The sequence below is a fragment of the Musca domestica genome, unplaced genomic scaffold, assembly GCF_030504385.1.
Source record: "Musca domestica strain aabys unplaced genomic scaffold, Musca_domestica.polishedcontigs.V.1.1 15, whole genome shotgun sequence".
NCBI lineage: Eukaryota > Metazoa > Arthropoda > Insecta > Diptera > Muscidae > Musca > Musca domestica.
This window is the reverse complement of record NW_026712207.1, coordinates 11,787,587-11,810,992: the sequence shown is the minus strand read 5'-3', so window position 1 is coordinate 11,810,992 and position 23,406 is coordinate 11,787,587. Positions and strand designations below refer to the sequence as shown.

At 36.6% G+C, this 23,406-nt stretch overlaps 1 protein-coding gene across 3 annotated transcripts; it reads left to right on the top strand.

Moving 5' to 3' along the window:
• The first annotated feature begins 1,038 nt into the window (after positions 1-1,038).
• Positions 1,039-22,698, top strand: LOC101898959 (uncharacterized). Of its 3 annotated transcripts, none has more exons than XM_059119657.1 (13): positions 1,039-2,269; positions 6,198-6,742; positions 10,281-10,437; positions 10,500-10,627; positions 11,353-11,520; positions 14,488-14,654; positions 14,730-14,894; positions 14,957-15,168; positions 17,055-17,313; positions 17,369-17,531; positions 17,592-17,694; positions 22,028-22,210; positions 22,277-22,698. In XM_059119657.1, exons 1-12 carry the CDS (start codon positions 1,166-1,168, stop codon positions 22,202-22,204), a joined length of 3,348 nt encoding a protein of 1,115 aa, XP_058975640.1. In that variant the 5' UTR covers positions 1,039-1,165; the 3' UTR covers positions 22,205-22,210; positions 22,277-22,698. The 3 variants fall into 3 exon arrangements, with proteins under 3 accessions (XP_058975640.1, XP_058975641.1, XP_058975639.1); XM_059119656.1 differs by having other exon boundaries at positions 1,040-2,269; positions 14,727-14,894; XM_059119658.1 differs by lacking the exons at positions 22,028-22,210; positions 22,277-22,698 and adding an exon at positions 18,534-18,711 and having other exon boundaries at positions 14,727-14,894.
• Positions 22,699-23,406: the final 708 nt, after the last annotated feature.

Genomic DNA, 23,406 nt, shown 5'->3' with positions numbered 1-23,406 from the left:
CCGGTGAATAATGTCGCTAAAATCATAAAAATACCGAATATTGGGAGGTACCGTTATATGAAGACGTGGACCTGCACAGACAATTTTCTGTCATAGGATGTAATATCCTTTTCGAACTTCAAATACCAAATTTGAAACATTTCCGGTGAATAATGTCGTTGAAGTCATCAAAATACCGAATATCGGGAGGTACCGTTTTATGGGGGCTATGTGAAAACGTTGACCTGCACAGACAATTTTCTGTCTTAGGCTGTAGTATTCATTTCGAACTTCAAATACAAAATTTGAAACAATTCCGGTGAATAATGTCGCTAAAATCATCAAAATATCGAATATCGGGAGGAACCGTTATATGGAGGCTATAAGAAGACGTGAACCTGCACACACAATTTTCTGTCGTAGGATGTAGTATCCATTACGAACTTCAAGTACCAAATTTGAAATAATTCCGGTGAATAATGTCGCTAAAATCATCAAAATACCGAATATCGGGAGGAACCGTTATATGGAGGCTATAAGAAGACGTGAACCTGCACACACAATTTTCTGTCGTAGGATGTAGTATCCATTACGAACTTCAAGTACCAAATTTGAAATAATTCCGGTGAATAATGTCGCTAAAATCATCAAAATACCGAATATAGGGAGGAACCGTTATATGGGGGCTATATGAAAACGTGGACCTACATGTCCCATTTATGAACTTAACCTTCCTACTAGAAAATAAATATGTGTGCAAAATTCTTCTATCTCAATTTGTTCGAAAGATAGCTTACAACAGAAATACGGACGGACAGACAGAAGGACATAGCTAAATCGACCTAGAATTTTACGCTGATCAAGAATATTTATAATTTGTTGAGTCTGGCACGAGTATTTCGAGGAGTTACAAACATAATGACAAATTTAATATACCCTCCATTGTATGATGGAGGGTATAAAAAACATGGTGTAGGAAACGCTTCCTTTTCCTTTTTCTGTTTTTTTTTTTTTTTTTTGGTGGAGATCCGGTCTCTTTTTAAATTGATGAAGAAACCATAAAAGCCGTTCAGTTGCAGGCACAACATTGAGGCGAATGGCCAGAAACAGGTCATAAACAAAGCCAAGAGAATTCTTTAAATAACCGTGAAACGTGACTTGTGACGAGGAGGACTCGTTTAAATTTATGATGTTGCAAACAATGCATAAATATTTTAATAACAAAATAAAACTGCTGATGCTGCTGTTTTTAATATTAATATTGACATTAAAATGGCAACATGGTGTTTATGGGACATCAGCGGCAACATATGCTGCTATCGATGGTGTTGAGTTGAATGCCAATGGCACAGGAGGGGGGGAACAGGAGGAGAAGCCAAGAAATGCCAATACAAAAAGATCCACCATATCTCAGATGACCACTGCTGCTACCGATGCTATCAAGAATGAAGAGAGAAATAATAATTCTTTGATTTATGACAATATTAATGAGAATCTTAATAATAAATTATTGCAAAATGTTGTTGTGGTCAAAGACATTCAACAGCAGCGGCAGCAGCGGCGAAATGAGCAAAGCACTCCCCAAGAAGAGCGGCAACAAAACCCCAAGAATTTATTATCACCAACCGAGAAGCTTGATGATATTGCTATGGTCAAGGATCAATTAAAAGAGAACAATAATAATGTCCATGGGGAGCCAAAAATCACCGTTGACTGCCAGGACAATATAAATGACATGGAATGCTATAGCAATGTGGAAAATGTCATGAATGAAAATGAAAACAAAAATGGCATAAATCAAAACACAAAAGCCAACGAATCGAAAACACAGTTTCAGGCAAAATTGATACGTCAATTTGCTTTGACGCACAAAAAAATGAGTCGCATCAATTTGTTTACATGTCAAGTGACAGGTAATCATAATAGAGATGGGAGTCCCAAGGAGTCATATAGGAATCTTATGGAACGTAAAAAAGAAACGGCGCAGTTATTGGATCAATTGTTTACAGGAGGGAAATCGCTTGATAAATTAGAATCAGATAATAGAGGTCTAATTTTGAAAATAATACAAATTGATCATTTGATACCGAAGAAGAGAACAGATTCAGGTCCCGCTAATCAAAGAGGCCGTTTTGAGAGAACAAATACACGAAATGTTGGAGGTCCCAATTCACGCAACTCGTTATCGAACACTAATTGGTTGGATCAAATTTTACGTCCTGAATATTATTCGCAACTTGTTGTCGTCGATCTGGCATGTGGTGAGGCAAGCCGTAAACTTTTGGAAATGGTAAGTGAAAATCCCGCACATATTGTAAATTTGTATCATTTACTCAAATTTTAAATTTCAAAATTATGTATTAATATCTTAGAATCGATTTAACCGATCGATTTCATAAGCACATCATAGATGTAATAAGAAACCTGGCAAACAATTTGGGATACCTAAGGGCTAAGAGAAGCCCATTCTATATAGTAGTTATCTTTAAACCTAGCATATCCCAGTATATTCAACTATATTAAAGCAGGAGTGGACATTAAATATATCGGTTCGTTCTTTCTGACACCTCCCCCACAAAAAATCAAGAATTGTGTAAAAAAAAAAATTCAAAAAGTTTCAGTCGGGTTTGTCGACAGATAGGGTTTACATCTGCTTTGCAGCTTGCGTTATGTATCTGACCTAAGTCTGATATAAATATTACAATGTCCCAGATTTGAACCATACCGACTACTTCCTTCACATTTTATGAGATAGGTGTGAGGTACTATATATAGCGGATCGAGATATTCCACTTCATCTAGCACTAATAAAAAATGGCATGTGGAAATTTTAAAGAAAAAACACTTATTTCCAGTCTTATGCTAATAAATGATAATCAAAGGTACCAGATAGAGTTGGTCGGATTCCAGAATGAGTTGTCTGGATATAATATTCAGATCAGATCTCTAGTTTTTAGGTATATCAAGTTTGAAAGCATCACTGACTTCTTTCGAAAGTTATGAGAGACATAAGTATTGAGAATTGCGACCAAATTTCACACATCCTAAAATTTTTACTAAATATAAAAATATTAGGATGTGTTAAATTTCATGAGAATCGGATGTTTATTAAATTTTTTGAGCGTCGGTTTTGCCAACCGATGTATACCCTCAGCCTTGAGTTATGATTGTTTACACTGTTGACCCTTTATGGGGGAGGATCCATTACGTATTTGACCTAAGTCAGATAAAAATATTACAACTACTATATTTTAACCCTATCGACTACTTGCTTCACATTTTATGAGATAGGGTTTATATACAGAGGGTGAGATGAAAAAACTGGAAGCAAGTTCAGACTGCTGTCATTTCTAAGCTACTCGTCCGAGATGTGTTAAAATTATTCCACTGATAGCCCATTATATCGTTTACAAGCGTACAAAAGCATTTTGGTGAGAATTTTCCAGAAAAAAAAAAATTATTCGTGATGGAATTCGAGCGCGATAGTGTGATTTCTTTATATTTGGCTGGAAAAGCACATGTGGCTATTGTTAGAGCACTCCAGCATTTAAATGAGAATAAATTTTTTGTAGCGTAGCCCGACGTCAAGGAAGTAGACGGAAGAAAACAGCAACATCAGCAGAAATGTTTCTAAAAGTAAAGAAGCGACTTGATCGAAACCGGCGTCGCAGTGGCCGAAAAACGGCTCGTGAGCTGAACTCGGGATAAAGCCATTGAAATTCCAATTAGTGCAAGAACTTACACCGCAACAGAAAGAAAATATATTTATAGCTAAAAAGTTGCTTGGCCTGGCCGAAAGTGGTGAACTGCCGAATTTGGTTTTCTTCGATGAGAAAACACTCGTTGTCCAGCAGTTTGTAAACAAACAAAATGAAGAGGTCAGCTGAAAATGTGCACCTTCGGTTGGCCACCAGAAATCAAGCGCCGGCCATGGTGATGGTGTGGACCGCCATAACAGCCGATGGCCGCTCTCCACTGGTATTAATCTACAATGGCAGCAGAATAAATGACTAATATTATCGCAGAGCTTGGACATTCCAACAGGACTTTGCACCATCGCACTCAGTACGCGCCACTCAAGAATGGTTACAAAGTGAGGTTCCTCGTTCATTTCCAGAGGGCAATGACCACCAAAATCTCCGGATACCAATCCATTGGACTATTGTGTCCGGAATATTTTGAAAAGCAAGGCTGGCACTAAAAAATATCAGAGTGTCGATCACCTCAAGCAAGCGCTTAGCCAGGAATGGGCCAAAATACCGCAGAGCAATATTTGGTCACCTTGTGATGGTTTCATTGGCCGTTTGAAGGCCATAATTCGTGCCAAAGGTGACCAATTCGAACAAATCTAAACTTATTCTAAAATTTTATGCTATTTCCAAAAAATTCTCACGAAAATGTTCACAAGGGTAGGGTTAGGCTTAGAAGGGCTAGGCTTATTGTTTTCAAAGATGTCCGCAATATATTTAGGGGTTGAAATGAACCAAAAACAGAAAAAATCTCCTGATCATGCAATTGAAGCCAATCGACACGCCTGAGAAGACAGTTAAGGACAGGGAGAAATTCTAGCATTTGGGACGACTATTGGATTATATTTAGCTGTAAAATGGACCACAACTACTAACAGCACGACAGAATGCGTAAATATTGGGCAAATGTCCCTGGTCAAAAAAGGGTAATATTTGGGCAGTGCTCCGTGACATAATTTAAAAAACGGATGTGGACATAAAGGGGCTTCTAAGATATTGTAGTGTTGTAGGGTATCACATGGTCGGTTCCGCACGACTATAGCCTTTGCTTAGTTGTTAAAACTTTGGAGAGGTTAAACAGTTTCCTGAAAGGACTCTCTGAGTTCAGATCGACAATATTTAGGAAAATATTCGTAAACGTTTGGCATTCAAATGTTACGGGATCATAACTCCCAATTGCGTGCCAATGTTGTCTGATATTTATTCAATCTATTTCCTATTTCTGTACACTAGTGTCTGTACGTATGAGTGTTTTCATATGTGTCATAATGCTCATACGTAGATTTTTATCGGAGTCCACGGAATTAGATAAGGAACTTGTTCGTTTGATGGGACTAGATTGCCACAACTCCTTTAAAGAATCCAATACCTAAAATGCAATATCTAAAATCCATCACAAAAAATATTTATAAAAATGTTAACGCATTTTACACCCTTCAAGTTGGAAAGGAGGGTACATTATAATTGTTATTCCGTTTGTAACACCTCTTAATATTCGTCATGGACCCCATAAAGTATATATATTTATGATCAGCATGAAATTCGAAGTCGATTTAGTCCATTTGCCCGTATGGCTGTTGAAATCAAAATTTGGCAGAGTAGTTTGCATTATATCTAGGATGTTTGGTATTGAATATGAGATATAGCGGTCCACTGTTTCGCATAGCCCCATATAACGGTACCTCCTGATATTTGGTATTTTGATAGTTTAAGCTACATATTTCCACCAATTTTTCTAAAAATTGGTATTTGTAGTTCGTGATGATTTCCAGCTCTAGAGAATTGTAGGTGTAGGTCCACGTTTTCGTATAGCCCCCATATAAAGGTACCTCCCGATATTCGGTAGTTTAATGAGTTTTGCACACTTTACCACGATTTTGTCTAAAAATTGGTATTCGTAGGTCATAATGGGTTCTAGCTCCAGTGGCGGAATATTGAATATCTGAATCCATATTTTCGGCCTGTCTAAACTCAATGTCTTTTTACTTGTTTTAATAAATTTCTCAAACGTTGTTAATGGTTCCTGGAAATTCATTAACAACTTTAAAACTTGTCAGAATCTTAATTGCAGTTACACTAATGAATGAATGAATCTGTTCCCGAGATGTCCATGCATTCAATGTCTTCCTGTCATTTCTGTTATGCCTTTAAATTCGCAAATAGTTATCAAAAGCGTACTAATGATGTTTGTATCCGATAATGCAATGCTTTAACGCTTTCCTTCCATTTTTTTTCTTCCCTTCTTTTTCTGTTTGTTTTACTCTATTACGTGTCTGGATGGATCAATGCAACGACATTATATTTGTATGATGCTGTTCTCGATGTCGCCCAATACCATCTATCCATCCATCCATCCGTCCAACCGTTCGATGGACGATGACTATCATTGGTTTGGAAATGGTCTGGATTGGTCTGGCTTGGTCTGAACTGGACTGGGTTGGGTTGGAATGTTTACAACATTATCATCAGGCCTCCAATAAAGCTCTTTTTAACTCCTTGTATCACTGGCTGTTGATGGAGGATTATACATTTAATGGACAAACTGGAATCAATGATGCGGATGATGATATGAAAAACAAGATGAACAGTGACAGCAAGACGGAAACGGGTACGGCAACGGGAACGAGGGCAAGAAACACAAACGACGATGATGATGTTGCTGCTGCTGCTGGAGATATGGAGAATATTGAAAATTTTCTGGAAAAACTCAACATCAATATAAATACCGAGTTAATATTGGCAAAGAGACGTGTGCGTAGCATTACGCTAACAACACCAGTTGCAGAGGCAAAAGCAACAACAACAACCACTATTGCTACTGAATCAACAACTACGGCAACTGTTCCTGTTGCTGTAGCTGATTCTGACACCACCTCGAAGAGTAAATCTCAATCTATTGTCATGCCGTCGGTGGTGGAAAATAATGATGCCACCCCCTCCTCCACCCCTGCGGCTGGTGTAGACTATGAAACACTTGAAAAGATGGATTACTACTACCTCCTCTACGATGTTTGGTAAGTTGTTGGCGTGTTGGTCTAGGCATATTCCTGTACACATCATTGTCTAGGGGTGGTGTGGAATAATCGATTGATTACCGGGAAAGAGAACAATGAAACGCTAGAACCAAACAGAACACAACACATACACACGTATTTTGCAATTGAGATTCTTGTTAACCAAAATGTTTACATAGTAAAAAGTTGAAAGGCATGTCGCTGTCTCAAGATATTGATGCTCCTTTTAGCTATTATCCAGAGTGTGGTGATGAAATAAAGATAAAGGGGGGTATATTTGTCTTCACCTGTTGTATTTATGTGAGTTGAGTGATCCACCATAATAATAAAGCAGGGTATAGTTATTGGGCCAAAAAGTTTGTAACATCTCGATACATAGCTTCTAGGCCTAAAATGTATACTCAATGTAGGGTGAGATGAAAAAACTGCAACCATCTTCAGACTGCTGTCATTTCTAGCCACTCGTCCGACAGCTGTTAAAATTATTCCAGTGACAGCTCATTCAATTGTTTACAAGCGTACAAAAGAATTTTAGTTAGAATTTTCCAGAAAATAAATTATTCGTGACGGAATTCAAGCGTGATAGTGGATTTCTTTATATTTGGCAGGAAGATCACAAGTGGCTATCGTTAGAGCACTCCACCATTTAAATGTGAATAAATCTTTTGTGTCTCGTACCATCGCTCGTTACCGTGATACTGGTAGCGTAGCCCGATGTCGACGTCAAGGAAGTGGACGGAGGAAACAGCAACATCAGCAGAAATGGTGCGAAAAATAAAGACGTGACTTGATCGAAACCGGAAACCCGAAAAATAACTCGAGAGCTGAACATATCGCAATATTCCATTCAGCGAATATTGAAAAATGAGCTCGGGGTAAATCCATTGAAATTTCAAAAAGTGCAAGAACTTACACGGCAACAGAAAAGACTCAAAAGAACTAAAAAGTTACTTCGCATGGCCGAATGATGTGAACTGCCCAATTTGGTGTTCTCCGATGAGAAAACTTTAGTTGTCCAGCAGTTTGTAAAGCAATAAACTGATCGTCAGCTAACTCAGGTCAGCTGATAATGTGCACCTTCGGTTGGTCAGCAGAACTCATGCGCCGGCCATGATGATGGTGTGGGCCGCCATAAGAGCCGATGGTTGCTCTCCGCTCGTATTAATCGACCGTGGCATCAGAATAAATGCCGAATATTCTAGAGGGTGTATTAAAGCCTTGGGCACGCAAACATTTTGGCCTCAAATCTTGGACATTCCAACAGGACTCAGCACCATCGCACTCGGCATCGCGGCACCCAAGAATGGTTACAAAATGAGGTTCCACGTTGCATTTGCAGCGCACAATGGCCACCAAAATCTCCGGATACCAATCCGTTGGACTATTGTGTCTGGAGTATTTTGGAAAGCAAGGTTGGCACTAAAAAATACCAAAGTGTCGATCACCTCAAGCAAGCGCTTCGCCGGAAGGGGCCAAAATACCGCAGGGCAACATTCGGGCAGCGTGTGATGGTTTCACTGGCCGTTTGAGGGCCAAACTCGTGTCAAAGGTGACCAATTCGAACAAATCTAAACTTATTGTAAAAGTTGATGCTATTTCCGACATTTTTTGCTTTCATTCAAAAAACGAAGAAAAAAATGTGAGAATTATGGCGTTGGACTTTGTTGCAGTTTTTTATCACACCCTGTATATTGCTGCTTTAGCCGAGGATGTCATTGAAGTGCCGTCGACATCGGCCAAACGACTTGCCACGCAAATTCTGTTTCAGTCGACGGTCTATACAGCGAATTTTGGTACAAGAAAGCATCATCAATGCTTTCGCACAAAGTCCATATAATGCATAAGCTCTTAGCTGTTGGCAGCCAATCGCGTCTAACGTAGACTCAAGCCATCCTTAATCACCACCAAGAAGAAGATGATTTTTCATTTCCATCTTAGCGGGTACGTAAATAAGCTAAATTAACGCTTCTCGGGCACTGAAAATCCGTGTGTAACCCACGAAGTTCCATTACACCCGCTCAAAGAACATTTTTGGAACTGTGAATGGTAAGCGCTACAAGGCAATGATCGCGGGTTCGTGGCAACAAGCCTCAGACTCTTTCAGTTCTTAAAGACACTACGCTTTAAGAGGACCTATAGCCGGAACTTTTGGCCAAAGTGATGCAAAATGCCATAAATAGGACTCAAATGACAATAAACTGTGGCCGCGACCATTTACATGACATCACGTTCCCGACTTGATGTAAAAAAAATAAAATAATTACAGCCAAAAAACATCGGAAGTTTACTTTTGCGCCACCTGTTGCAAACGGTTTTCTTATTCTTATAATACGGATTTTCGACAACCATACTATAAGTCACCTATTCATGTCAATAGCAAGCACATAATTGATTCATATTTTACCAACTTTTTAAAATCTTTCCTATTTCCAACTTAATTTTTATACCCTCCAGCATACATGGTATGGAGGGTATATTAAGTTCGTCATTCCGTTTGTAACTCATCGAAATAATAATTTTGGACCCAACAAAGAATATATATTCTTGATAAGCGTTAAATTCTAAGACGATTTAGCCCTGACCGTCCGTCCCTTCGTTCTGCCTTTTGTCTGCAGGCTGGTCAAGTTCGAAGATGGGCTATATCGGTTCATGATATCGTATAGCCCCCATATAACGTTACCCTCCGATATTCGATATTTTGATGATTTTAGCCACATTTTTCAACGGAATTATCTGAAATTCTGCACAAGGAGTTCTTTGTGGGTACTTTACCCTCTGAAAAAGATTGTATATATAGGTCCACGATATAGTATAGCCCCCATATAACGGTACTCCCTGATATTCGGTATTTTGATGATTTTAGCCACATTCTTCAACGGAATTATCTGAAATTCTGCACAAGAAGCTCTTTATGAGCACTTTACCTTCTGGAAGAGAATAGTCTATACAGGTCCGCGATATAGTATAGCCCACCTATAACGGTGCCCCCCGATATTCGGTATTTTGATGATTTTAGACACATTTTTCAACGGAATTGTCTAAAATTCCACATAAGGAGTTCTTTGTGAGTACTTTATCCACTTGAAGTGAATTGTCTATGTAGGTCTACGATATCGTATAGCCCCCATATAACGACACCCCCCCCCATGATATTCGGCATTTTCATGATTATAGCCACATTTTTCAGCGGAATTGTTTGAAATTCTGCATAAGGAGTTCTTTGTGAGTACTTTACCCCCAGAAACAGATTTGTCTATATAGGTCCACAATATCGTATATTCCCCATATATCGGGACCTTCCGATCTTCGGAATATTGTACATTTTAACAGAATTTTTAATGGATTTTATTTTCTTTTAAATTTCTTAATTTGTTCCAAATCGTGGAGGGTATTCAAAGTTCGGCCCGGCCGAACTTATTGCTTTTTACTTGTTCTTATTAAGAAAACTCTTACCAGAAATGTGTAAAATTTTCCGGAAATACTGATTAAGTTCAAATCCGAATTTAGAAATATTAACCACTTATTCTCACATTTATAGGAGTCCTGGACGTCAGTATGGTGGCAAATTAAATACTTCAGAAATTGGTGAATTTTCTGCCAGTCAAGGTTTGGAATTAGCCGATTGGTACAAAGGATCATCGTTCATAATGCGCAGATTAAATATGCACTTGGCTCGTATACGCTGCCTGGTTGTGGTAATTATGAAACCAACCAGATAAATCATGCTCATATTTAATAAAACCCCTCTTTTTTGTAGGTAACTCATAAAAACGGTTCAAATTCATTGCATGAATATTTAATCAGTCACATCGATACCCATTTGGATTCAATGAATCGCTTTAATTTCGCATTATTATCACATGTTCGAGATTTATTCAATTTCAGGTAAGTTTTGAGGTTTTTTCTTTGTTTGTTTTCTGTTTGTTTTGCTTTCTCTCCACCATAAAATCGACATTTCAATTGCATTATATCGAATCAGAATCGTATTGAATAATTCAATGTGTAGAAATTTTCATTCATGAATTCATTTATCTTGTTCAGCACACACACACATTCGCACATCGTTCATACATGCATGATGATGTCTGAAGTGGAAGAGTGCAACAACAAAAACCTCAATTTAAAAGTCATCAATTATAATTTTCACCTGAAATACTTTGTATTTTTTTTTTGTTGAATGTGTTCTCTCACCTATCCTTACCTTTCGTTATAAGCACCTTTTGTGTGGTGGAAAACACAAAAAAAAGAAAATTCTCAAAACCACAAATAGATTTTCCACCCGGCAAAACTATTACTTCCCCACTGTTTGCCTGCCAATGTTCGTCCTAGTGATTGCTGTTGCTTTTTTTCTTTTGGCAAAGATCTTCCAGACATTCAACCACCTACTTGCTTTAAGAGGATATTAAAAATGCAATGCTCCCCGGGTGAGACATCTCATCGATATTGCATTAAATGACCCTTGAATGTTGTGGCTGGCTTCTTCTGGTGGTCGGTTCCACCTTGGCTGCACATGCCTGTGTTCGTTATTCCAGTCGGGAGCTAAACAAATCATTTATTATGTTCAAGCAATATTGTTTTTGTTCTCGTTTTCTCTTTCTTTTGATATGCAGTTTCGTTTTGTCCAAAACCGCCACCTGGGGTTACCTGAAGAATGGCAAATTTGATGGCATGATTGGTGCATTGGTCCGAAAGCAAGCGGATATTGGTGGATCACCCATATTCTTTCGCATTGAACGTGCCAAAGTGATTGATTATACCACAAGAACTTGGGTGGCAAGGTAAGTTGAAATGCCGAGTGTTGAGGTTGTGTAGATTTTGAAAGAGAAATGCATTAAAAGAAAATCTTATGAGACTTAAAAGCTAAAAAATCACTAAGGAGAGGAGTAGAGGGTGAAACATATATATGGGGGCTATAGCTATATTGGACACACTTGATTTTAGACTAAATTAGGTAATCTCTGCCAAAATGCATCCTATTTGGGCTGATATTACACATTTGGCAAAAAATATATTTGAACTCGAATGAAGATATATAAGGGAGATACATCCAAATCTGAACCGATCTCGGTAAAATTTGGCAGAGGTAATTCTGAGCTGTATCTCACATTTGGTACCAAACATCAATTTTGTGGAGTGCGTATTACGAATGTGGATAAAACATATATATGGGAGCAATAGCTATATCTGAACCGATTTTCACCCCTTGCCTCTTGGATGAATTAGGTCAGATGTGCCAGAATTCACTCTATTTGGGCTGATATTGGGCATATAGAGCACAATATACTTCAAATCGGATAAAGATAAAGATATACATGGAAGCAGTATCCAAATCTGAACCGATCTTGATATAATTTGGCAGAGGTATTTCAAGGGTATATCTGGTTTCAAATATCACTGTTGCATATTATGAATGTCTGGGACTTAAACCCCAAATCGGATGAAACATATATATATATATATATACATATAAGAGCTATAGCTATTTCTGAACCGATTTTCACAAAATGTTAAGTACTTCTTTGGGGTTGGATTCGATAGAATTTGAACGAATATTATTACACATTACATGGCGCACAGTAAAATTGAAATCGGACCAAAATATGTAAAACTTCCATCTCATTAAGTTTATTGAAGATATAATGATTTTTTGAAGGTGGCGCCCAATGCATAGGGATGATTGGTGGTAGGCTTTTTGGCCTCAAGTTTTAGGTTTTTATTTTGTGAAGAAAATTGACAACACTTGAAACTTAAAAAGGACATATTTTAGGTGCTACTCCCATCTGCAAAAGACATATTGGTGATCAACCAGACGAAGTTGTTTAAAAAAGTAATTTGGGAGTATGACAGAAATATTGGGCTACAAAAGCTTTCTTGGTGTGTAGATTTTATGATTTGGAAACAAGAAGTATTCTCCCGGTTTTCGACATGTGTTGAGCAATCAGTTTTGCAGTCAAACGAGCTGAATGAATGACATTGAAGCAGTATGTAGATTTTATACCTCTAAGCACATCTTTCGTTGGGATGGTGACAGGGTTAGAGTCTGACTGAAAGGTGCGAGAAGTTCGGGGTTCTACCCGCGGAAGGCTTGTGTATTGATTTTCAAAACAAGATGCCACTATTGATTTGGCTGCAGAGGGTGAATATCATTTGATAACGGTTTTATATCCAAAGATCTTTCGACCAAATTCGTTTCAGGACATTTGGAGTCGATCTAGAGGTGTCCGAACGTCCGTCCGTATGTCTTGGTGGTTTGATCCAAATTTAGTGTATTATTGCCAAACTTAGAGGTGAAAGTACCAGAAGGAATGGTAGGATCTCTACCATCTTTATAACAGATTTTGTGTTGACAGTTATATTGAGATGTGCTAAGTCTGAATGGAATCGGATGTCAATTTCGTGTTTTATAAGCTTCATGGATATTCAAAATTTTGACCCTTTGTAGTGGAGGTACCAGAAGTACTGGACCGATATATCCCAACTCAGACCCCGACCTTGGGTTAATAAAAATACTGTGATGTGTGAAATTTGAACAGAATCGGATGCTTCATTCGGACTTGATGATCCTTTTGATTATTCAAAACGTTGACCCTTTGTGGGGGAAGTACCAGAAAGCATACTCCGATCTCTGCTACCTTCATAACAAATCTTATGTCGATGGAAATATTGAGATGTGCCAAGTTTAAATGGAATCCGATGCCTATTTTGCGTTTTATGAGGTTCATGAATATTCAAAATTTTGATCTCTGTGGGGGAGCTACCAGAAAGAGTGAACCGATATATTCAATATTTTCGCCAGACCTAGGGTTATAAAAAATATTGTGATGTGTGTAGTTTGAGGACAATTGGACTCTTACATTCCATTTTATAAAAATTATAATTTTTCAAAATTTTGACCCCTTGTGGGGTAGGTCCTCGATGGAGTAGACCTATATTTTCCATTTTTTGCACATGACTTAGTACTGATGCAAATACTAGGATTTTGCAAAGTTTTACCAAAATTGGATTATGCTTTCTTTTTCTGGGCAGTAAAATATAAATCCCATCAAAATCTCTAAGATACTCAAAATAGGAATGTATCATTATTTGGGGCTGAAAAACCTGGACAGATATAGACTCGAGGAATGATAATTCGGAAGTAAAATATTTAAACGATTTGAAACTTCGCAGGGAACCTATTTTTTCCATGAGAATGCTGTGAATTATGGTATTATTTCGCGTTTGGAAATATGACTAACATTTACAAACTTACAATTATCAAAAATATTTGTGTTGCAAAGAATTGAACATTTGAAAATTATTTAATTTCTCTCTTGTCGACCAGTAATTTCATCCACTAAAATTTCCTGAAAATTGCTCTCCATAGTCTTCACTGAGTTTTTATCCGCAATTCATTCGTTTGCTTTCATGGATAAATACTACTTTATACAAAAGATGATAAAAATATGATACAAAAACAACCTCCGGATAAAAAAAAATAATTTTCGGAATAATATCTTTTCGGAATAATATATTCTCTACAAGATATTATTCCGATGGAATTCCTGGTCGACAAGAGAGAAATTAAATAATTTTCCAATTTTCAATTCTTTACAATACAAATATTTTTGAATTAATTTTTATGATTTAAATACAATTAATTTACAAAATAGGTGTTTTGGTATAGCCAAAAAAGTGTATCAATAAAATGAAATATTTTCATCTGCCCATATGATATCGGAGAATTTATTTCGTGTCCTTACTTGCAGACCTTGTTTCATATTTCGACATCCACGCAGCACTAAAAAGGATCGCATTGTATTTTTGCAACCCTTCTCGAATGATGTCTGGATATTGCTGGCTGGCTGTGGCGTGGCTACAATTCTACTCTTGTGGCTACTGACAACACTGGAAACTGATGGCAGACCAGTATCAGGTAATATATAACTAAGTTAATTTCTATTAAAGGTTGAAGATTTATGAAAATAAATCATTTTTACAAAAACAGCAGTCATACCTACCAAATCATTCCCCCATGGCAGTTTCAAAAAGCGTCTGGTTCGCTGGGGTGGTTTACTTTGTGGCTATGACATTAGAGATGATAATTCGGCCACACAACGTGTGGGAATGTTTTTGGAGTCGATTTTGTTTTATGTGGGTTCCATATGTCAGCAGGGTAAGATTTTGTGGGATTTACTTAAAAATAAATTAAATTTTAATTGTGTATCTTCGGAAAAGGTTTAACATTCTCAACTCGCTCATTTTCTGGTCGCTGTATTGTAACAACTTCGTTGCTATTTTCATTTGCCATTTATCAGTTCTATTCGGCCAGTATTGTGGGCACATTGCTAATGGAGAAACCCAAGACCATAAGGACTTTACGGGATCTGATACATTCATCTTTGGAAATTGGCATAGAGGATATTGTCTACAACAGGGATTATTTTTTGGTAAGAAAAAATAATATATTTTAAATAATATCTCAAATTTAAGATCTTCAAGATCTTTATTTTTGTTGTTATTTAATTGACGGAAGATGAAATATCGAAAATATAAAAATTAAATAAGTGAAACACAAAAAGAAAACAAGTAAGCAAAGGCTACAGTCGAGCGGGGCCGACCGTTGAATACCCTACAACACTATAATAAACGATACAGTTTATATAGGCGAGATACTCGAAAGAATTCCACAAGATATTGTGACAAATGATAAAAGAAAATCATCAGGTTTCGTTCTCTAATTTTCGGATAATAGCAACTTAAACTCATTTGCTCATTTCCAATTTATTGGTAGATGTTGCATGTAAGTGGTCTTCCTAGATCTAGAACCAATATTTCCCAAAGACCTATAATCTCTAAGAAGTGGCAAAAGATTAATATTTATTATTGTTTTTTGACTGAAACGCATCTATATGAGATACAGCCATTTTACTATATTCTTCAACGAAATCAGCTTTAACGAAATAGTCAGAAGTGCGTCTTTCCTGTATTTGTGAATTCTCCAAAAAGTCACTGGAATGGACATTTTCGTATTTTGTCTATAAAAGTTGGCAATCTATTTCACACATTGAATATTTTTGGATGGCCATCCAAAACTGCTTGGCTTTTGCAATGCCCAGTAACCCCTATAATTACGACCTGCTGCCAATTTTGCAGTTTTTTGGTCCATTTCAACCCCTAAATATATGGCGATCATCTCCAAAAAGAATAGGCCTTTATTCTGACCCTCATCTTATCTCCATGCAAAATTTCGTAAGGATCGGGCCATAAATGCGATCTATATATGATATCCTGATATCCTAACTACTCAGTTTTTTTTAGCTGTAGAAATATTACCAAATGTTTAATTCAAAATGAAAATATGCCAAAAATATGACAAAATGGAAAAAATATGAGAAAATTTTACAAAATCAATATTTTCATCTTTAGAGAGTTATTTTTATGCGATTTTTTAGATGTTTTATGTTTCCTGCCAAGAGGCCATTCTGAATTAATGAGAACTGTCGAAATCAGTTCAGCCGTTCTCGACATATAAGAGATTTTTCAAGCATATCTTCTTTGATAAACATATACATCGCACATATTTTGCTATATATCCGTTTTGTTGGATGTTAACATCAATGTAAAGATCAGAAGTAACCTTGTCATGGCTTTGTGATTTCGCCGGGATTTAAAATATTCGCGGTTTAATGAAAATTTTTGAATTTTTTCAACAAAAAAGATATGGTCTATTTTACCCGCTAAATATTATCCGATGACCACCCAAATGGGTAGGCTTCTGGCCAGCCCTAACCTCTACCTACATGCGAAATTCCGCGTCGATTGGTCAATAATTGCGACCTGTAGAGCAAGTGCAAAATCAGGAATTTTTTCAGTTTTTGGTCCATTTCAACCCCTAAATATTATGCGATTATCACCAAAAGAAATAGGGTTCTATTCTGACCCTAGCCCCACCTCCATTTTAAATTTCGTGAAGATCGGACCATAATTGCGACCTGTAGAGTGATTACAAATTAACATGGGCAGACGGACGGACGGACATACATAGCTAGATCGACTCAGCTCGGCGAGATAGGAAGATCCATATATACTTTCCTATGTGGGAAATCAATATTTCGTGGTGTTACATAATTTTTGGCCCAATCAAACTTATAATACCCCAACACATAGTGTTGTACGGTATAAAAAGACTTCGAAGTCAATTTTATTAAATTTACATTTGAAATAATTTAAAAATGAAGGTCGAATTTCAGATTTTTATAATTCTTTGATTTTTAGTTATTTAAAAATTAGAAAAAAAATATTTTAGATATTTTTACGAAAATTCTTAATTTAGCGTACCAAAGACCCCGATGCCCAGGAGTTGTATGCCAAAAAGGTAACCAGCATGCCGACAGCAGATGGTACAGGGTTTGTGGATGCCCCTCCCGATAATGTTGTTCTACCCACATCCATTATTCCCATGACTGAGGCCCAGAAGGCCAAGGCCTATCGTGATATTTTACATAGCCATGAGACGGGTGCCCATGCAAAGACCAATGAGGCCTCCAATTGGTATGAACCCGAGTATGGGGTGGCTAAAATCAAAAAAGGACGTGAGTATACTCAAACCATTTACAAATTCATAAGAAATTGAAAATCGAGTTTTAGATTTTGCCTTTCACGTTGATGTTGCCACGGCCTATAAAATCATGGCCGATACATTTACCGAAAAGGAAATTTGCGATTTAACGGAGATCCAGCTATTTCCACCCCAGAAAATGGTTAGCATTGTTCAGAAGGGTTCACCACTGCGTAAACCTATAACATATGGGCAAGTTTGTGTTATGATTAGAATTTATTGATCATTCGTTATAAATATTTTCAATTTCAGCTTAAGACGTGTCACCGAGGTTGGTCTTATGGATTATGAGCACAAAATTTGGCATTCCCCCAGACCACGTTGTGTCAAGCAATTGCACACGGATGATCTACGGGTAGGTATTTAAAAATTATACATAAATAGATATCTACAGGAAAAATCCAGCAGAAAGTAGAGACAAAATAGAAGACATGTGTATCAAAGTTCACATAGCAAAGTAACCAATACAAAGGGGGCAAGTTCTCCCCATAACCACATTTTTGGAATACGTCGGATTAAGATTTCTTAAAGTTCTTACAGTTTAGGTATGTAGTGTCTTCGGCAATATCATTATACGAGTGTTAATTTGGACAACCTTTTTCAAAATATGATTGAAAGCTGGACATTTGGTATTGAAAACAAGTTAAAAACAGCCAATGTCTGTTTTTATTCATTCATACTTTTGACTCTTTATGAGGGAGGTACCAAAAGGGTCGGCCAATATTGTCAATTTTGTATCTGACGTAAGTCTGATATAAATACAAGGTATCAAATCTGACCAATATCGATTACTACCTCTACTTTATAGCATGTTTCCATTGAAAACCGAACAACGTTGTTCGCTCTCAGAATTAGGTACACGAATTAACCCGTTCATACGGCACGATTCGTAATTCATAGTAAAATAATTAATTTTTTCAAAAATTTTGTTTGTTGATTTTAATTTTAATTTATACTAAAATACATTAAATTCTCAGTAATATGAGTAGAAGAAATGATTGTTTTTCTCCCAAAGTTTTATTATATCATTAATTTTATAATTTTCATTCACGTTTTCAACTTTTTGTGTAAATGTTGACATTTTTAACATATTTTTGTATTTTTCTGTTTTTTTAATTTTGCTGGAGAGACACTTGTCAAATATTTTTTCTGCCGATACAAACATTTTGAAAGTATTGCCTCTTTTGTTTCCAGTTTCCTGTGGAAATTTCAACTCGTGGACAAAATGCGTACCTCGGATGAGAGAGAAAACAAAATTTACTTTCGTTTGAATGTACATACGCTATTCAACATTGTAGTTTTCATTCATAATTTTCAGTCTTCCCAAAAATGATCAAAATTTCATTAAATTTTTCTATTTTCAATTTTTAAATGTCATAATTTATTTTTTCGATAAATGCTCTCATTTGTTAGTAATGGGACACATTTTTTCGTTGTTCTGAGAGTGATTTGATTTGAACAATGTACAAATATGAGTGTTCGCTCAGGAAATTTTGTGTGAAGAATTAAGTAGTTTTTTCATAGTTAAGGGTCAAACAACGAATAGAGAGCGAATCAAGTGCAGTGGAAACGCCACATTATATGAGATATGTGATAATTTTTGGAAAATGTTCAAATGACCTCAATGTACCAGATGCAGTGGACCAAATTATTCTACTTCACGTTATACTGATAAAAAATATTGGGATGTGCAAAATTTAAAGAATATCGAAAATGTATTTATAATTCTATAAGAATAATTGTTAGTTAAAAGTTTACTCAGAGTGGTTAAATGAAAGTTTGATCGCGCACTTGTTTCGCATGTTGTATAGGTTATAATTATTTGAAATGTTGACCCCTTGTTGGGGATGGGGGTTGAATGTACCAAAAGAAGTGAACCGATATATTCCATCTCCATACCAGATCTTGTATTAGTGGAAATATTAGAATGCGTGAAACCTAGAATTAATCGGATGCTAGTTTTGGATTTTTTTTCGTTTTGATTATTTACAATTTTGACCCTTTGTGGTGAGGTATTAGAAGAAGTGGGTCGATATCTACCATTTTCACAAAATATCCTGAGTTGATGGGAATATTTAAATGTGCCGATTTTGAAAGGAATCGGACGCTTATTTCCCCTTTTACGAGCCTCATGGTTATTCAAAATTTTGACCCATTCTGAGGAACGTACCAACGAATCGATATATCCAACCTTCCACCATATTTTGTGTCAATTAAAATGTTGCGATGTGTAAAATTTGAAGACAATCAGACTCTTATTTCAAATTTTATAAGAGTTATTATTATTATTATTTTGACCTTTTGTGGGGTAGGTACTTGAGTGGGCCGTTATTGTCCATTTTCGCACCTGACCAACCCCTGGTAAAATATTTGGATTTGTAAAGTTTGAACAAAATCGAATGATTCTTTTTCTTTTTATCACATAAATTTTTCTCTCTGAAAATTTTGGACCTGTTGTTGGAAAGTACCAGAAGCAGTGGTCCGATGTTGCCCATCTCCGAACTCGATCTAAATTTGACAATAATATCTTGATGCACCAAGTTTGGACATAATCAATTACTCCCTTCGAGAGTTATCGTGAGCACCAGCCAGACAGACCGACGGACAAACAGATGGACGGATATCCCTAGATCGACTCCAAATGTCCTGAAACGCACATTTGGTCTCCAAAGAGACCCAGGGTCTAAAACCGTTATTTTGATGAGGCACGTTTTGGCTATATCAAGTGATATATACCCTCTGTAGCCATTTGACACTGGGTATAATGAGCCATATAGGTTCACGTTTTGGAATAGTCGCCATACAACTGTACCGCCAGATTTAAGTTATTTTGGGCGTTTTAGTTACAATTTCGAACCAAATTTGCAGTAAATTGAGAGTTTGTAGGAAATCAGGATGTAGGAAACATCATTGCAGAGAACTTTATATATATGTCTAAGTTGTGGTATAGTACCCATATAACTGTACCTCCATATAATCGGAATTTTGATGGTTTGTGTCACACTTTTAAATTGAATTGTTTCAAATTTTGTGTTTGGAGTTCGTAATAGGTTCTGCTTCCTATGACAGAAAATTGCCTGTACAGGTTCTCATCTTCGTGTAGTCCCCATATAACGATCGATACCAACTGATATTCCGTATTTCGATGATTTGTGCCACATTTTCAACCGGAATGGTTTCAAATTTGATACTTGGAGATCGTTAAATTCCTTGTACAGGTGCACGTCTTCGTATATTATTTAAAAGCTGGTATTTGGTATTGACATTAGGTACTGTATTCTTCGATAGATAATTATCTTTATAGGTCATATTTTCGTATAGCTTCTATATTACACATACAGGGTTGCCCATATTCGACGGACCCATCTGGCAACGCCATAACTTTTGACAGAGATGTTACATCGCTTAATGACATACCGCGTTTGAAGCGTCAGTCCAAGCAGATTTTTACCATGAATCAATACACGCCTCGCGAGCACTCTGAAATAGTTGAAATTTACATTCAACAGAAGAAGACAATTGTGAAAACTCAATGTGGTTTTAAAAAATGTGAGAAGTGCGCCTTCTAAGGACACCACTAAGCGTTTATACGAAAAATTTTCGACTGGTAAGGCTCTTTCTAATCCGAAGAGGCCATATAAAAGTCGACCAAGGCGATCGGCCGAGAATATCGCTGCCGTACGAGCCAGTGTTGAGAGGTCCCCAAGAACATCCCAAAAACGCCGTTGGGCATGGTTCGGTCCACTTTACAACGGATTATTCGGATTGATTTGCATTTGTTCCCGTACGAAATTCAATTGACACAAAGAATGTTGCCTGCGGACAAACCTCGTCGATTGGAATGGGCCCAAAGGGCCCAAAGGTCCGTCGAATATGGGCAACCCTGTATTTTCCATAATCAAATTGAATAGCGGCTGGTCTATGTTCCCGACAGCCTCATGAATTCCACCTTTCAGTTCTTGGATTTACACAAAGTGTAAAATCACAAAAAGTTGTTAGGTTTTAAATCATAAGATCTCCGTGGCCAATTGATTACCATTTTGAGAGATAACATTGCAGATCAATATCGTCCAACTTTGACTTTGGTCCTGAGACAAAATAGGGACATTTTCCTTCGAAAATGATCAAGGAATGGCCGCTAAGTTATCAGATCATGTTGAACGATTTTTTTTGTTCACAAAAATCAAAGAATATTGGCAAAAACAGTTTCAACAGGATGGAGTAGTTCTTTCTATATATCATTTTCAAAAGAAAAAGTTATGTTTACTTATAAAACTTCCTACTTTTACCTTTTATTAAATTCTGAACTCTTCGTATTTTCCAATTTTAAGCTTGCTTGCCGACTTCTAGATGTGTATTGTGTTTACAATTTTTTTTATTGGCCTGACGTTTCTACGTTTTCGACATCTTTTACTTATTTAATAGTTCAAATAAAATAAAAAACAACTTTCGACCTATTTTAGGGTCGAAAGTTAAAATTGTGTTTTAACGTGATGCTTTGTTCAAGATATGAACTACCTTCATAATATTATTTATAAGTTATCATATTCCTGACAATCTAGACGATGTGCATATGGTGGTGATAACAAGCAAATATTTGCTAATTTCTTTGATAATATGTGTCTTCAGTGTGTTATCCATAAATATTTACAAACAAATCCGGCCATTAAATATCCCCCCCCCCCCAGGTTGATATGCAAACATTTACATCTGCTCTTTTGGTTCTGATGTTTGGTATCTTGGTCAGTGGCCTTATCTTATCCCTGGAGATTATGCATCATCGAATGTGGCAACAATATACAACTACAACAACAACATTAACAATGCCGATAACAACAACACTAACAAGAACAACAACCGAATAAAATGAGGTAAGAACATTTGCAAATAAATACCATTGTGAATATTTCAAATTTCATGTTTGTTCTTTATTTTAGGGATTTCCTCTGTTCTTTCCATTTCTTTTTTTTTCACATTTACTTTCCGTTGAAAGTTTAACAAAGCCGTCGTTGCTGTTTCGTTGGAAAAACCGGGCGATTTATATCCATTTCAAATATGTTAATCGTTTTTTGTTATTCCCTTTTTTGTAATATTTGCTAATGTTATTCTCTTTGTTTGGTCGGTCGGTCGGCTTATTTGTAAATTTGTTTGTTGTAGATGTTTTTTTTTTTTGTTTCCTCTTTGTTTTGTAATATTTTTATTCAATGCTAAGAATCACTCAATGTTTGTGGGCATTTGTTAAATATTTATGAAAAAAAAAAATGGAAAGGGCTCTCAATGGCTCTTAAACAAATAAACTCTCAATTATGGACAAATATAGCACTAAACATAAATCAGTGGCGTAGAGGGACAGCAATGGAGGGGCAAGACAAATATTTATGAAAATTTACCACATTCGAGAGAAATCGTTGAAATGTTCTCCATATACAGGGTGAGATAAAAAACTGTAACAAGGTCAAACGCCATAGTTTTTATTTACTTTCTTTAATTTTATTGAATGAAAGCTGCAAGTTCGGTACAAATTTAAAAATTTTCAAAAAAATAAAATCCGTTAAAAATTCTGTTAAAATCCTAAAAATACCAAATGTAGCCGTATGTTAAGGTCTATAAGACGACGTGGACCTGCATACGCAACTTTTGTCATAAGCCTACACAGACAATTTTCTGTCATAGGCTGTAGTATTCATTAAGAACTTCAAATGCGAATTGTGAAACAATTCCGCTAAAATCATCAAAATACCGAATATCGGGGGTACTGTTATATGGGGCCTACACGAAGACGTAGACCTACATGGCTTATTTTCAATACCAAAAGTCCTGCAGACATAATACACATTTGAGTAAAATTTTATCAACCTACTTCATTTCGTTCGGAAGGTAGAGTGATTTCCACAGACGGATAGACGGACAAACGGACGGACATTGATAAATAGATATAGAATTTTATGCTGATTAAGAATATAGACACTTTATGGGGTCTAAAATGTATATTTCGAGGTGTGACAAACGGAATGACAAACTTAATATACCCCCCATACTATAGTGGGCGGTATAAAAATGTCGGAAA